We start from the raw sequence: 16,848 nt of genomic DNA, 5'->3' as shown, positions 1-16,848 counted from the left end.
TGTAATGGAAAATGAGGGCTACACTTAGCAGCGCTCAGATATTCCTGAGGCTATTACTGGATCTGTAATTAGGAAAGACCCCCCTAGTGGTAAAGTTTAGGGTACCATATGTGGTGCCAAGATCCCCACACGCAAGGCAAGTACCTTTACCCCTTACTATTTCTCCAGCCCCCATCCCATTCCTGACTATGATCCAGAGCACCACGGAAGGTTTGCACTGCTCTCCTTTTCCCCATTCAGGTCCCCCAGGAAGACCTAGGAGGAACCTAGTCCTTCTCCTACCACTTACTAACTGGATAGTCTCGTTCAAATTAAATTAAAATCTCTGAGCCATCTTTATTTCATCATCCTTAACTTGGGGCTGATCTCCAACGCTGTGGCTGCACAGGGTCGCCATGCAGTACGTTGCTTTAGCAAAGATTTATCGATTCCATGCTACGCAGAGACACTATTATGGTGGGGGGCTGCTCCGTATCCTCTCCGAGGCTGCAGTTGGGACGGAGACATGAGAGTCTCTACAGATAGGTGAAGGGCAGACAGAGCCCTGCTCGGGAAGGGGGAGCAGGAAGGGGCCCTCCGGGAGGGGGCAGCGGAGCTGGCCAGTGGGACGGGTCTGACGCAGATGAGCACAGGTGGGAGCCAAGGCTGTGGTGCTGATGGTGGGGATGGGACGAGCAAAGACAGGAGTGGGGAGAACAGGGGTGTAGGAGGGAGTCCTGGGGCTGGGGTGGCCTAGAAAGACAGCCTGGGTGGTCTTCCTGCAGGTGGCACAACAGGACATCAGAAGGGGCCAGTGAGTTCGAATCATCCCAGGAGCCATTCCCAGGCTTCCCCTCAGCTCCTCGACTGCCAGACAGGAAAACAGCTCAGCCTGGTGACAGCCAGGGCGCGGAGACATGATTCCTGCCACCCAGAAGGGAAGCCAGAGCCTGGCATTTCTGACCTTTGTGCCGCTAAATATATCACCAGGGACAGGGGCTCGTGCCCCCGAAGCTATGAGGCCACCGGATGGAGCGTCCACCGCCAACTCCTTGTCTGGAGATTCTGCCTGCACCACTAGACCAGCTCCCCATGCCAGGGCCACAAGGGAGTCCCGGAAAGCCAGAATGAACCCAGGAAAGTGCCACCTGGGTGCCAGGAAGGGGTGGGGGTGGTGGTGATGGAGGTGTGGGGGGAGGGTGCTTGGCTGCTCTGAGTCTCATCCTGGCTTTGACACAAGGAAATGGGCTCAGCCAAAGCCATCAGCAGAGCTTGGTCCCACGTACCCTCCCTGTCACCTGAGCCTTATCCGCTCCCTCACAGACCCTCTTCGTGCCACCCGGGCCCAGGATTCCCTGTGGAGAGCAAGCAAAGGCCAGGAAGCGCAGGGTCATGCTGCGGGCATGTGCGCTGGCCCCGGCCCAGGGCAGGAGCTCAGGGGCCACCCGGAGACGCTGGCTCGGGCAGCTGACAGCCACATGGGCTTCCAGGAGCCCAGCCTCCGCCCTCGGCCTAGGGCTCTGGCCGGCTGCAGGCAGCCCCGCGGGTGAGCGTGTTCCTCACAGCTGCTCACAGAGCCCCTGAGGTGAGGCATGAAACATTCATCACGGAGTCGGGAGACACCGGCCTGCGCAGGACGGGCGGCCCACATCCTCCCTGACTGCCCGGGTGTCCAGAGAAGCCTCCCTGGGCACGGCCACCCGCTCGGTAGACCCTGGGCTCCTCGTCTCAGGCCCCCTTGAGGAGGGCAGTGTGGCAGAACCTTCTGGAAAGAGGGCTCCCAGGAGGGCTCAGTGTAGCACCTTGAGTCTCACAGAAGCCCTCTGAGGCGGGAATCACTACTCCCCCCCGCCCCCCAACACACACACACACACACACACACACACACACACACACACACAGATCTGAGGCGGCCAAGGATGACAGGTCACACACGAATCAGCAGCAGAGGTCTGACCGTCCAGTGCCCACGACACTGCCCATGGCCCTCAGCCCCCGCCGAGGCGCCCCAGAGCTGTGGCGAGCCCTCGCCTACTGAACTCCTTCACCCCCTGCTCTCCAGCCCTGAGCCCCCTCTCCACCCCTCCGGGGACAGCGTGTCCACACAGCAGAGCTAGCCTTGAGGGAAAGGACAGAGGTCCCCACAGTCCTGGGCCTGAGGATCCGGGACTAGGATGGGAGGGGACGGCCACCGTGCCGCAGGAGCCCCCTTCCACCAGGCAGACCACAAGTCAGGGGCCAAGGGAGGGGGCATTGTGGGAAACGCTTCTCTTTTTCTCTTTTTTTAGGCCACACCTGGTGGTGCTCAGCGCTTACTCCCAGCTCTGTGCTCAGAGATCACCCTCTGGGGGGGGGGGCTCAGGGGATCATAGGGGGTGTCGGCCATCGAACCCAGACTGGCCGCATGCAAGCGCCCTGCCGGCTGTCTGACCCGCAGGCCCTCTTCTCCTGTCTCGCGGAACTCCCGCTGTCCATGGCTCCGGGTCTGCGCAGGTGCCCCGGGCACACGGCTGCGGGGGCCCTTCCTCATCCTGCTCCCTGTCCCAGCCTCTCTGCCCCCCAATGTCATGGGCTCCTCCCGTCTCGTCACTGAAGCATCACCCACCCAGGGACATCTTCCCTGCCACCTCCAGCACCTCAGGGCGCGCCCTTGGCTCCAGGTCCCCCTAGGGCGCCCCGCCCTCCGACACGCCCTTCCTCCCTGAGCCCCCCATCCTCCTGGCTCGGGAAGGGAAGTGTATCCGCGGCAGGGAACGTGCCTGCTGTGTTCTCTGCGTTACTGGCAGCTCGCAGCTGCTCCGGGGTAGGTGCTCAGCGAGCAGATGCGTACGCACAGAAAGCGGGAGAGACACTTGCAGAGAGAGACGAGGGAGAGAGGCAGCTCCCTGCCCTGTGGCAGGGGAAGAGAGAGGTGCTGGGGGCCGCGGGGTTGGGGGGACTCGCAGGGAGACTCTCAGCAGGCCAGGGGCTCCAGAGTGAGGGTGGGCGAAGCAGGCACCCGGCTGCCCCGTCAGCCCGGGAAGGGCCTGGGAGGGGCCAGGGCACCCGGGACATCCGAGGCCTTGCCGGGCCTTGAGAAAACCTTCCTTGGCTTCCGCTGGCTGCGCCAAAGCCGCATCTAAGCCCAGGCCCAGTGAGGCCAGCTCCCGAGGCCCCCTGAGCTCAGCTGTCTGGGGCTGCCCTGGCTAATATTAGCTCGTCCCACCCAGCCTGGCGTCGGCCTGGCGGGGCCGCCAAGCCTCAGAGTGGGCACCGCCCATTGGCACCAACAGGAGCCCCAGACCCCAGGCCCCAGGCTCCAGGGTTGCGGGTGTCGGCAAGCCTTCCGGCTCAAGTCGCAGGCTTCTCCTCAAAGAATAGACCATTTGAGGCCTGCACCACTGGGGGGGGCACCCCATCCCCTCTGCCAGCCCAGCACACCAGCAAACTCGTCGGCCACACTGATCCCCACGCTCGCCTCCCCACCTACCGGGGCCCCCGCCGGCACCCTTGGTCCATCTCCTCTGCAGGAGGATGCTCCCTTCTCACCTCCCCCATCCTCCACGCGCCTGGGATGGGGAGCAGAGCCAGGAGGTGAGGTGGGGAGACTGAGGCTCAGAGGGGCAGTGAGAAAGAGAAGGGAAAGAGTTTTGCAGCCCTGAGACAGAATCCAGGCCTCCCTCCGAAGGGGACACCCTTGAGATCTGGACTTCCGGGGGAACAGACTCCAGAGCAGGGGTCCGCTAGGGCCATGGTGACCCCCCCGGAGAGGTGATGTGAAGGGAGGTGTTAGCTGCAGAGAGCAGGAAACATACGGGGCGCAGAGGAGAGCCACAAGCTGGTGAAAAGAAGTTAATGGAACCCACGATAATTAAGCACTTATTATGTTCTGGTTCTGGGTTAAGTGCTTAACACATTTAATCCTCCCGACTTCCCTATGAGTCAGGTGCTATTAATATCCCTGTCTTGAGGCACAGACAGGTTAGGAAACTTGGCCAAGGTCACACAGCTGGGAAGCGGTGGGGCTGCGATACGAACATGAGCCTCCCGCCTCCAGACAGAGGCCCTGCTCCGAGGAGAGACGGGGCTGCGGTCAGGCCGCCAAGGTCAAGCCGCCGGCCAGGCTTGCCCTGGGTGGACAAAGCCAGGAGCACCTGGCCGAGGGAGGCATGAGGCACCAGGCAGAGGGTTCTGGAGCAGAAGCCAATCCCGGGGTCTTCACGGGGAAGAGGGTCTAAGAAGGCCTTTAATCAGATGCAGCCGAGAGAGGAGAGGATGCGCAGGAGGTGGACAAGAAGGGCTTGTCCTGTAGGAGAATTGGGTGCAAGCCTGGGAACCCCACATCCTTATCACACCAGGTTCCTGGGCATGTCCACCCTGGTGAGGGATCATTCCTGAGCCTCTGACGGTGGGTCATGGCGGGGCTGGTACAGGGTGAGGAGGAAGGTATGGGGTGGCGAAGAGGGAGGACCTGGATGCAAACAACCTCTGTGGGCCTGGACAACCGCAGGTGGGAGGCTACCCGAGGGTGAGGCTGGCCCCTGCAGGCTGTCTGCACTTCCCTCCCCGGCTCAAAGGCGCTGCCAGCACTGCCCATGCTCCTCAGCTCTGGCGTTCTTCTGGGCACACCCAATGGTGCTCAGAGCTTAGTCCTTACTCTATGCCCAGAAATCACTTCTGGTGGGAAGCAAAGGAAGCATGGAGGCCTCGCTCGGGATGGGAGATGTGTGCTGAAAGTAGACTCTAGACCAAACATGATGGCCACATATTACCTGAATTGCAAACCATAACACCCACAAAGAAAGAGAGAGCGAGTAAAAGGGAACGTGCCTGCCACAGAGGCAGGAGGGGGGGTGTGGTGGGGTGGTGGGAAGGATACTGGGAACACTGGTGGTGGAGAATGGGCACTGGTGGAGGGATGGGTAATCAACCATTGGATGTCTGAAATGTAATCACGAAAATGTATAAGTCTGTAATTCTATCTCACGGTGTTTCATTAAAATATTACACACACCAAAAAAAAGAAATCACTTCTGGTGAGGCTCAGGAGGCATGGGGTGGCGGTGCACCACCCCATGTGCAGTGCAGGGGATCAAGCCATACGGGGTTGGTGCCCGGCATGGAATAAAGACCAGCTGCATGCAAGGGATGCACTGTAACCCTTATACCATCCCTCCAGCCCCCTCCTTCTCCACGTCTTCAGGAACTCTCTGCCTGGAACCCCCTGTGCTCTAGGGTCTAAGCATGAAGTTGGGTCTAGGAGACCCAATCCCTGCCTCAGTGAAGCTAACATCCAGCCTAAAGACATGCACAGGCCCAGGGGTAAGTCAGAGCGAGACGTGGCGGTGCCTGTGGGCACAAAGAGGACGGCAGCAGAGGCTCCCCCAGGCCCCGTGAGAGATGCGGCAGTGTCCACCTGAAGGTGAGGGAGGCAACAGGGCCCAGAGTGCAGGGTCCCAGGCAGAAACAAGCAGTGTGCTGGGGGCAGAGGGGTGGGGGCGGGGTGGCACGAGAGAGGAGGAGGAGCGTGAGGAGAAGAAAGACAAAGAGGAGAGGATGAGGAGGACAAGGAGGTGTGGGGAAGACAAAGGTCTAAGATGAAGAGAAAGAGGAGGACAAGGAGGAGGAGACAGAGAAGGAGGAAGGCAATGAGGGGAAGGAGCAGGAGGAGGAGGAGGAGGACCAGGAGGAGCTGGATAAGAAAAAGGAAGACAAGGAAAGGAGAAGGAAGAGGAGGAGGAGAAGGTTGGATGAGAAGGAAGATGAGAAAGAAGAGAAGCAGAAGGGGAAATAAGGAGGGAAGAGGTCCAGGAGGCGGAGGAGGAGGAGAAGGAAGATGAGGGAAGGAGAAGCAGAAGGAAGAGGACAACAAGGAAGAAGATAAGGGCAAAGAGGAGGAGGAAAAATAGGATGAGAAGGAGGAGGAAGAAGACAAGTAGAAGGAGGAGGAGGAAGAAGTAGAGGGGGAGGAGGGGGAGGAAAGAAGGTGGAAGAGGAGGAGGGAGGCAGGGCAAGCTGGGAGAGGTGAGTACAGGACTGCTCGGGAGTCCACAGTTCTCACAGGATCTGGGTTCCCCCCACCATGCCAGGAGATGCCAAGGGTGACAGCAGAGGGATGGCTCAGTCTGATCAAATTTTTACCAGGGCAGCCTTGGGCCCGGGGGACAGAGTTGGCAAGGGTGGAAGTCGGCGGAGCATGCGCACTCATGCGGAGTCAGGGTTTGGGGGGGGGGAAGGGGACGAGCTGGGGGCTTCCACTGGCAGCTGTGGACGGGATGCGCTGCAGGGGGCTTCTGGGTGTGTGCTCAGGGTGGGACCGCAGGCTCTGCAGACAAGCGGGAGTCCAGAGAGACGTCAGGGTGTCTGGGCCACTGGACAGACACAGTGGTCACTGACTGAGAGGAGCCCCCGGCCCAGGTCCTGCACCCCGATCCCCACACGCTGAGACCAGGGAACGTGCACGCAGCCTCCTCTCCGTGTCCTGATGCGTGCTCCCCCCCCCCCCCCCCCCCGGGAGCGCGCCTGCCTCAGCACTTCCCTGCATGCACGTGTGTGCATGACTCATCGGATCCTGTCAAAAGGCGAATTCGGAATCTGCAGGGCTGGGAAGGGGCGCGACGCTCAGCAGCTCCCGAGCGCCCAGTGTGGTCGGAGGAGAGTTGCGGGGCCCAGCAGAGCCGCTACGGCCTCCCCCTGGCCTCGGCCGGGAGTGGTGACCCCGATTCTATGTGACCGAGCCTGGGAGCTTTGGGAAGCAGCCCAGGAAACCTGGGGGGGTCGGCCATGGCCAGGGGCTTCCAGCAGCCCTCCCTCTCACTGCCCACGACACCCCGAAAAAGCATCTGTTCACACCTCCCGCCCTGCACAGAACACAGCGCCCCGCCAGCACGGGCGTGAGGCCTGCTCCAGTCCCTCTGGCCTGGCAGGCAGGTCCTCCTCCTCTCTGACACGGCACCTTCATGCCACACTCTGAGGGCACACAGCCAAGAGAAGACGCCCCCCGCTGGATCTGAGCAAATACACCGTGAAGAGGCGGCACCCGGGGTGGGGAGATAGTAGCCGGGTGAAGGCTTCTGCCTTGCACGCAGCCACTGCTGGTTTTATTCTTGGCACTGTGCAACTCTGGCATCCAGAGCTGAGAGGAGCCCCCAGCAGCGCTGGGTGGGGCCCAAACTCTCCCCCACTTGTGGGCACTGCTCTGTGGCCCGGAGAGGAGAGAGAGGGGGCTAAAAGGGCTCCCATGACAGCTCAGGGGGTCTTCTGGGATGTTAGAGCTGGGAAGGGTCCCAGCAGGACCTCAAAAGGGTCACTGTGCTTCCTGGGGGCTGGTTCCCCGGGCTGCCTAGGATGTGCCCAGGACAGCCAGACAGCAGGTCTTGCGGGGGTCTCCTCTCCACGCCGGGCTGGCCCTGGACCCCCAGGGCCTACCTGTGCCAAGCCACAGGCCTCCAGAGCTGACCCACTGGCCCCCTCCAGCTCCCCGCCCCCACCTCCACCATCACCACCGGCTGGAATCCCACCTGCCCAACTCAGCCGAGCCCCCGACTCCTCCCCTCCCCCAAGGGTGAGGGCTGCAGGGCTGGGGGCAGCCAGGGGGACTCCGAGGGCTGAGTCTTCACGCCCAGCAAAACAGCAGAAAGGCCAGGCGGCGTGGAGAGGGGAAGAGACGAGAGCGGGGCGGCTGGGCTGAGGGCTGGCGAGGAGGAGGCTGGGAGGAGCCGGGCAGAAGGGAGCAGCAGGAGCTGTGGCCATGTGCCAGAGCAGAAGGCCGCGAGCAGCGCACGGAGGCGCGGCCAGCATCCCACCACGCGGCCCCATGCAGAGCAGCTTCTGGGCCTCCCGAGCCCTCTGCCATCTCCCCGCGGACCATATGGGCCTGCGAGAAGCCCTCTCTCCGGGCAGGCCCTCCGTGGCGGCTCCTTGAGCCATATTCCCAGAGACGTGGCTGGAAAAGGGGGTGTGTGGGAGGGATGGGGGGAGCCCCCAAAAAGCCTACATCCAGCAGCCCCAGGGACAGAGTTCACGCTCAGGGGGCCTCACTCCTCCCCGCTGGCTCCCCCTCGGATGAACCGAGTCCCGCTGGACCCGCCCCTGGGAAGCAGGAGCCTCCAGAACCCTGGCATGGTGGAGACCACACGAGGCAGCTCCAGGGAGGGCCCGGGGAGGAATAAATGGTGTTTGTAAGTCAAGCCCTGAAACAAGCGTCTGATACACAGTAAGAGCTTCCCTAAGCAGCGGTCACAAGGAGTGTGATCTGAGAACAGATTTTCTAGAAAATCCTGCTTGGAGGAGCTGGCGCCAAGGGCTGGAGCACGTGCCTGGCACGCCCAGGGCTTCGGGCTTGATCCCCGGTACCGCATGGTCTTGGGGGCACTGCTGGGTGCCACTCCCCACCCCACCTCACCCCCTGCCCGAAATGAAGACATAAGCGACCGGGGTCAGGGCCAAGGCTGGCTGGGTGGGGAGGTCTCAGCCAGCAGTGCAGGGGGGCAGGTTGGGGTGGGATGGAAGGAGCGGGAAGGCAGGGAACTGTCACTCTGTCACTCGATCTCCCTCAGGTAACTGCAAATTGAGCCCCTGAAAATTGGGGTCTTCCAATCTGGGGTCTTCCTTCCAAGCCCTGAGCCAGAAGAGCAGCTGTGACTGGCGCAAGAGTCTTGCTGTGTGTGGCCTGGGGCAAGCGTCCCCCGGCTCTGGGTGGGGGGGAGGGGCAGCAGGTGGTCTGTCCATTCCCATCTGCTCCAAGAGTCCTGTGCCCGGGGAAGGTGTCCCTCCCACCCAAGGGGAGGGTGGGCAGCCCACTGTCCCTGCAGCCCACAGGGCCCCATCGGAGCTGCCCCAGGGAGAAGGAGCTCGGGTCAGGGGAGTGGTCAGGCTGGCTGGGCACGGACAGAAGGCAGAGAGGCCCTGACCTTTCGGGCCAGCGCGAATATACCAGTCATGCGACTGCCCAGAATAGCCAGTGCACTATATTCAGCTGCTGTGGGAGGCCCCGAGATCCCTGGCCCGGGCCCCAGACCCAGGAGCCCTCCCCCACCACGCCCCTCCCCCACCTCACAGACAGCCTGCCTCCCTCTCGCCAGACTCCTCCAAAGCTCCTGGCAGATGCCAAGCTCCCTGCCCAGTGAGGCAGCACAGACTTCTGTGCCCAGAGTGCCAGACTCTGAGCACTCTCAGAGCTGTCTCAGGGAGAGGGGGGCTCCTGGGGGACGGTCTGAGAGGCAGGGAACAGGCCCCAAGGTAAGGCACACATGTGGGGACTTGGGGAGCCTTCACTTCTCCATGGGCCCTCAGGGTACCCTTGAGGACACAAGAAGCAGGGGGCAGGGGGCAGGGGTGTGGCTCAGTGCAGAGTACTTGCCTGGCATGTACTCGAGGTCCTGGGTTCAGTTCCCAGTGACACCACACACACACACACACACACACACACACACACACACACACACACTACGGCTGCAGCAAAGGACACTCGGGGTGCAGCAAACTGCTGGTGAGATTCCATCGCGGAATCACAAAAGCACACTGCCCCTCTGAGGGGTGGGACCCTCACTCTGACCTCTGGCTCATCCTGTGGGGGCGGAGAAGGACGACCCAGGAGCAGATGTTTGAGATGGGGCTGAGGGATGAAGAAGTGTGACCCAGGATGAAGGAACAGTACCTGCAAAGGCCTAGCGGCAGGAGCACTAGACACTGGCTAGAGGCTGAAACGAGGCCAGGGGGACTATGGCTCAGGCAACGGTAGCAGAGTCGGGCCCGAGGGGACTGAGGGGCAAGCAGGACCCAAAGGGCTATGGCAACAGCCGGCGACGCACGGAAGTGCATTTTGCAGGGCCCAGGGGTGAAGGGGCAGATGTGTGCCTTGAAAAGGCCTCTGTGTGTGCCAAGTGGGGAAGGAAGGAGAGAGGCTGGGGCCAAGGTGACAAGCAGGTGGGAAGCTTGGACCCAGGGGACCCATTGGGCACAGAGGCCAGAGGCCAGAATCAGGCTGGAGAACCATGGAGAAAAGCGTGAATCCGGCCCACAGGGGCGGCAGCGCAGGCAGTGTTTCTGACTTGTTGCCTGCCAGATCTGACAGCTTGGGTACTCTCTCTCCTACTAGCTCACTTGATCTTTCTGTCTCCCCTCTGGGCAAGGGGCTTCTGCAGGCCCACTTACAGGGCGAAGAGACCGGTTCGGAGAGGGTTGCCTTGTGATTCTCACGGCAGGCAGGAGAGAGGGCAGAGGGCTGGAGCGACCACTCCAGCACACAAGGCGCCCTGGAGAATGGGGATGCTTGAGGGGTGCTGGGCCGGGAACTCTCCATGGCTTGGGGGCCCCCTTCTCGGGCTACCATGATCGAAAGGGGGACCCAGCTACTCCCAGGGGACGGGGAGAGTCCCAGGACGGTGCTGAGAGTGACCCTCTCTGCACGCCCAGGCCCTCGAGTTCCAGGGTGCTGACGGTGGACACCGCTCCGCTGGAACCCCATTCCAGGTCCACTCCCAGGAGGTGAGGGAGCGGCAGCGACAGCAGGGCATGAGGAGGAGGGGACGGCAGCGGGCTGGAGACCTGGCATAGAGCAGAGGAGGGCAGGGGACAATGCCCTCCCCTCCCCCAGCCTGGAGACCATTGGCACCTCCTTGTCATTTAAAAGGTCACGTCACTCTGGAGGACAGATGTCATCACACACATACACACACCCCCCCACACACACATATGAGGGACACTCTCTGGCCCGCAGCATGGGGACCTCCATTGGCTCTGACCTGACACAGAACAGGGTTCTCGGTGGCAACACGCACGTCACAGACAAAGCCAATGGCTCATCCCTGAACTGTCGCCCAAGAGAGAAGGACAAGGACAAAGGTTTCAAGCCAGGGCGTCCCTGACTGTGCTCACAGAACCCTGCCCGCTGTCATGCCACTGCGGCTTTGCACACCAGGCCCAGCGTCCCCTGTGACCTGCCTAACCCACTCCTATTTGCCCCTCGGAGCCTGCACCCGCACGGCCTCCTGTGGATCCTTTCCTCATCAGGAAGCCCCTCCACGGCCCTCACCGTATTTCCAGTCAGCAGCATCCTTTGCTGGTGCATGTTCTGGGGGCCATGTCTTGCCCCAGATTGTAAGCTGGGCTCACCCTGTCTCAGCTCACCTTCCTGCCCCTCTGCCTGGCTGCCCGAGACGAGAAAGAAGGGCTCAGACGGCCGCCCAGCCCAGCCAAGGCACCTCTCCTCCCCCAGGCCCAACACAGAAGCCTGGGTGGGGGCTGTGTGTGCAGGAACAACCAGCCTGGGCTCCTGCTGGTTCTCTGAGGGACGGAAATTCAGAGCAAACCCAGCTAGGGCAGCTTGGAAGTCCCAGGGGACTGAGGCAGCAGCAGGAAGCTCCTCTTAGTGTCAGCTTCCTGCCATACCCTGGCGCCTAGGCCTCTCTCACATACAAACTCCCTGCTCACTGACACACACGGGTGTGTGTGTGTGACATTCCCAGTTTGTCTCACACACAGGCTCAGGCACACACGCAGTCTGCATATACTCCCCATGACCTCTCACAGATGTCTCATGCACACAGCCCCACAGATAGCCTCACACATTCTGACACACAGCCTCACACAACCTTGCATGCGCACCCTCATATAGCCTTGTACACACAGCCTCTCTCACATGCAACCTCTCACCTAGTCTCTCACACCATTATACATAAGACTTCTCTCACACAGCCCCTCACGCAGTTCCTCACATCGTCGCACACAGGACCTCTCACACACGAAACACACAGCCTCTCACACAGTCCCTCACTCCCTCACACACACACACAGCCTCTCACATACAGTCCCTCACAGCCTCATACTCACAGGCTCTTACATACAAGCCCTCACACATACAACCTTGCACACATAATACCTCATACCCTCACGCACACACCCTCTCATACAGTTTCTCACACCTTCATACTCACAATCTCTTACACACATCCCCTTTGCCCTCATACACATAGACTCACACACAGGTTCTCACACTCATGCTCACAATCCCTCATACACATCTCCTTACATCCTCATACACATAAACACATAGACTCTCACATATAGTCCCTCACACCCTCATACACACAGCCTCTCAAACACAACCCCTCAGACCCTCATACACATAGCCTTGCAAACACTTTCACAAAGCAGCACACATAAAGTTTCTCACACACACACCTCACAGAACCTTGCACAGCCTCTCACACACTCGTACACATAGCTTTGCATAGTCTCAACAAAGCTCCACATCACAGCTTCACACAGCAACACACTCACCTCGAGCCTCTCACACTCCAAGCTTTCTCTTACACACAGACATAGTCTCTCTCTTACACATATAGTCTCCCTCTCCTCTCTCTCTCTCTCTCTCTCTCTCTCTCTCTCTCTCTCATATACGCACTCTCTCCCACGCAGTCTCATACTCACACAAGTCCATTTCTCAAAACACAGACTCCCTCTCGCTCACATTCACAGAATTTCTCTGGTTCAGAGACTCACAGAGTCCTCTCACATAACCAGTCCAAGTTCACACACATGAACACGCACACACACACATGCACACACACACCTCACACTCAGAGTCTCCCACCTATTTTTAGCCTCACAAACAATTTTCCTTACACACATGAAGTCCCTCATAGCTCACAGATCTTTTACACAGATTCTTTCTCACAGGTGGAGCTTTTCTTTCACACACACATAAACAATGGTGCAAGCAAACAGGATGTGGTGTAGAATGGAGAATTAAGCCCCTTCCGAGGAAGGCTGGGCTGCCTGGGAGAGGGAGACAAAGGTGAGGAAAGCAGTGGCAGCAGAGCGGAGGGGGAGGGCGCTGGGCTGGTCTCTGCACAGATGAGCCTGAGCCGCAGCGAGGCAGCGCAATGCAGCTAGGCCAGCAGGGCGGGCGTGCACAGGGCACCTGGGTTCTAATCCAGGCTCTGCCCTCCATGCTCCTGTGCCCTTGGGCAGCTTCCTCACCCTGTGGGCCTCTGTCCTCATCTGTCACCCAGGGGAGACACTCTGAGGCCACAGAGAAGCTGGGGTAGGGGCACCTTCTTTCTAACCCCTGTGTCCCCTCTCACCTCTCACCCCCATATCCTCCCAGAGTCTGCTCCTCATGCACAATCTCTGGAGTTATCTGCCAGGGTTGGGAAGATACTAGTCAGCAGGTGACCCTCAGTCAGGAAGAGGAGAGACAGGTGGCAGTGGGACTGGAGCAAACCTAACCTGAAGCAGGGACCCAGGGCAGAGCCTGGAAACTGAGTCCCAGGGGAGAGGAAGCCAGGTGGAGGGCACGCCCAGCTTTTGCTAGTGAGGAAGTCGGGCAGACTTCTTGCTGTCGGAGCTAAAAGGAGTGAGATGCTGCCCAAGGTCAAATAGGGTGAGAAGGGCAGCTGTCCGGACCAGGCCTCGGCCCATATGCCACCCCCCTCAGCAAGGCTGGCTGAACCTTCCGGCCGGCCCCCTCCTCCAGCCCTTCCCAGACTCAGCCACAGCCTCCAGTTACATAATCCCAGGCGACAGGGGGCCTTGGTCAGGAGAGGGGAGGCAAGGGAGACTGCAGGGGGCCAGAGTCCACTCTGGGGAAAGGCAGCAATGGGCGGACGGCTCAGGAGAGGATGAAGTCTACTGGGGCTCCATCCTGCTGGACCTCTAACTCCCTGGGGGTGACCTTGGTCAGGGTTCTCAGTGACAAAATGAGGGACTTGGTTTTCATCCTAAGATACACACACACACACACACACACACACACACACACACCCCACCTGTTCCAGGCACTAAGACTTGGACCCATTATCTTTTCTCACATGCAGCAATAATGCTCATCTCAGGAGCAAATGTACCAGGCCTGAACCCAAACACCTCAGCCACCTCAGCGGTCCCCCAGTCTCCCGCCAAGGATCTTCTGCAGCTGGGTAGATGAACCCCAGTGGGCAGGAGAGAAGAAATGTAGGGAAGTACAGGAGAAGCTGCAGACACATGTGTGCCCTGATAGGGCACGGAGTAGAGCTGAGAGCGGGGGTAAGGGTCCTGCAGTAAACGCTGCCCTCCCCCGCCCCCCTCCCCGTGCCCCCCACCTCCAGGCCTCTTGAGGTCGAGCCTGTGAAGGCCAAGCGCCTGTCTCAGGGCAGAGAGCTGGGGCTTCGGGCAGGCAGCAATGCCCCTTAGATTTCTCAGACAGCACGCTCACCGCTCACGTTTCACAGCAGGGGAGCGTGACCTAGCGGGGCTCTCGGAGGGGCCAAGGTCAGCCGCAGGGTGCCCTTTCTCCCCGGCAACCTGCTTCACCAAAGGGGCGTGGCCGGCGAAGACACGCCCACCTCTCCGGGCCTTCCCCAGGCTGCTTCCCCGCAGAGACCCTCTCCGGAGGCACAGGCATAAGCCCCGCGCCCTCCCCTTGGACCTCTCCCCTCGGATCAGGAAGCAGGAGGGAGCGCCTGCTCCCGGGAGTCTCTCTGAAGGATCCCCGCGCCCCTCCCCGAGAACAGCCCTCCACCCACCCCCGCGGGATTCCTTAGCCGGAGAGATGCCCCTGGCAGGTTCCTCAGAAGGGCCTGGGGTTGCTCCTGGGGCAAGAGCGTGTGTCTCCAGCCGCAGGGCCTCTTCAGCGGGCTCTTACCTGGGAGGCCGAGAGGGGGGCGCCCCCGTCCCCCTCCCCACACCAGAAATCTAAGGGGGCAGTTCACACCTTCCCATCTGCAAAGGCAGGCAAGAAGACGCAGCAACACACCCATGCTCACTGTGCGCGCGCGCGCGCACACACACACACACACACACACCACACACACACACACACACACACACACACACAGGCCCGCTCTCTGCCCCCTGCATGCTTTACCCACCCAGACACCATCACGCTTACATAAACATGCCCGCAAGCCGCTCACACGCGCGCGTGCACAAACACACCCATTCAGCAACACACGCGTGTTAAAACAGGACAGACCCTGGATGCGAATACCCACAAAACGGGTCACCCCGGCGCGGCGCGAACGCGCCGGCCTCTCTCACCCCTGTGCACACTCCCTCCTCCCCCGCGCCGTCCTCAGGTCCCCCCTCACGCGCTCCTTCTCCAGGCCTCCATGCCCAGCCCTCGGGGACGCAGCGGGGCGCTGCCCACTCGCACGCCCGCTCGCCCGCCGGCACTTACCCGCGCGTAGCGGGATGAGTAGGGGTCCTCGAAGAGCGCCCAGATGCGCGGCTGCCAGCGGCGCCAAAAGCCGCCGGAGCGTCCGTCCGGGGAGTCGCTGAGCGCCAGGCGCTTGGTCATCTCTAGCTCGTCCTCCCCGTCGCCCGAGTCGCCGGGCCCGTCGGCGTCCGCGTCGTCGGCGCTGTTGTCCAGGGGCGCGCCGCCGAAGCTGTCGAGCGCCTCCTCGGCGTCGCGGTGCTGCCGGTACGTCATCCAGCAGCAGGGCTCCACGTCCGTCTCGTCGATGCCCCAGAAGGCCAGCTCCTCCTCGTAGAGCGGCCCGCACACGTCGGCCGGGCAGTGCAGCTTGCCCGTGCGGTAGTAGTTCAGGATGTGCGCGAAGACGCCCGGGTGCCGGTCGAAGAAGAACTCGTCGGCGCGCGGGTCATAGTCGAAGTGGCTGTGGGCGTCGGGCTCGGCCAGCCAGGCCAGCCGCGTGCCGGGCAGCGTGCGCAGCGTCGAGCGGTACGTCTGGTGGCGCGTGCCGCCCACGTTGATCACGATGCGCTCGCTCTCGTCCCCTTGGCCCATCGCGGCGCCCCCTTAGGCATGGCGCGGCCCCGCGACACCCATGGGAGCGGCCGCCAGGGGGAGTCGGCACCGGGGAGGGGGGCTATGCGGCCTCCTCCCCCCTCCCCCTTCCGGAGCCGTCGGGAGGAACCGGAGAGCGCGGGTTCGGGTCACCCCGCGAGTGACCCACCCCCTCCCGGCCCCCTTCTCTCCTCCTCCGGGCCGCTCTTTTCTTTTCCTATCCGGTCCGGGGTGGGTGGGGAAGTGTGCGCGGGATCTCGAGGGTCTCTGGGGCGCCAGAGGTGGGAAGGAGCTGGTCCGGCTGCGGAGGAGGCAGAGGTGGAAGAAAGGGAGGGAGCAGCAGGAAAAGGAGAGCGCAGGGGAGGAGGAGGGTTGTGCGGCGGCGCTCAGCTGTGCGCCCCGGGAGGAGAGCTAAGAGGGTGGGGGGGCCGGGCTGCTGTCCCCATCTCAGTGGGGAAACGGAGCAATCAACACAAAGCTTTGCGGGGCTGGGAGGGTGGGAGAGGAAGGTCAGCGGCTCCCCGGAGGCCTCCCCCCGCAAGTACAGAGAGACCAGCCCCCTCCGGAAGGGGGGGAGAAAGGGTAGAGAGAGGAGTGGAGAGGTGGGTGGGGGGCTGGGGGGGGGGCCCGGGGAAATTCGCGCTCTGCTTCACGGTGGTCGCTGCAGCGTGCTCTCGCCGTTGGGGCGGGGGAGATGGATGCTCGCCGCCTTCCTGCGCGGCTGGGCTGCAGCTCTCGGGGCGCAGGGCGGGCTCGGGGGGGCCCCCTCCCTCTCTCCTTGCCTGGCTGCCTGCTCTCCCCCCCGGCGGCGGGCGCGCCTGCCCGCCCGCCCTCCTCTCTGTCTGTCTGTCTGTCTGTCTGTCTGTCTCTTTCTCTCTTTCTCTCTCCGCGCCTCTCGGAGGCGATGGCGGGGCCCCCGGGCCGGGGCGCGCGGGGTGCGCTGCGCGCGGTGGCGCCCGCGGCCGGGCTCCGGCGCTCCCCGCGGCGGTGCTGAAGGGACAGCTCCCGGGCTGGAGCGGCGCTGCGCCGGGGGGCTCTCGGGGCGGCCGGGGGGACTGGCTCCCGTACCTCTGCGCCCCGCGCTCCCGCGCCCCGCGGCGGGCGGGCGCCGGGCGCCGCGCTGGTCGGGCCCGGGAGGCGGGGGTGGCGAGTCCGGGCGC

The 16,848-nt window shown here is 62.1% G+C and overlaps 1 protein-coding gene across 2 annotated transcripts in view; it reads right to left on the bottom strand.

Moving 5' to 3' along the window:
* KCNC1 (potassium voltage-gated channel subfamily C member 1) overlaps positions 1-16,108 on the bottom strand; it is a 40,437-nt gene extending 24,329 nt beyond the window's left edge. The window contains exon 1 of one of the 2 annotated variants that reach the window (XM_055144129.1): positions 15,119-16,108. In XM_055144129.1, coding sequence (XP_055000104.1) covers positions 15,119-15,688 — 570 coding nt within the window. In that variant the 5' untranslated portion in view covers positions 15,689-16,108. The remainder of the gene's footprint in view (positions 1-15,118) is intronic. The other variant, XM_004621657.2, reaches the window with a different exon arrangement.
* Positions 16,109-16,848: the final 740 nt, after the last annotated feature.

This window comes from Sorex araneus, chromosome 6 (genome assembly GCF_027595985.1).
Source record: "Sorex araneus isolate mSorAra2 chromosome 6, mSorAra2.pri, whole genome shotgun sequence".
NCBI lineage: Eukaryota > Metazoa > Chordata > Mammalia > Eulipotyphla > Soricidae > Sorex > Sorex araneus.
This window is presented reverse-complemented; position numbering and strand designations above follow the sequence as displayed.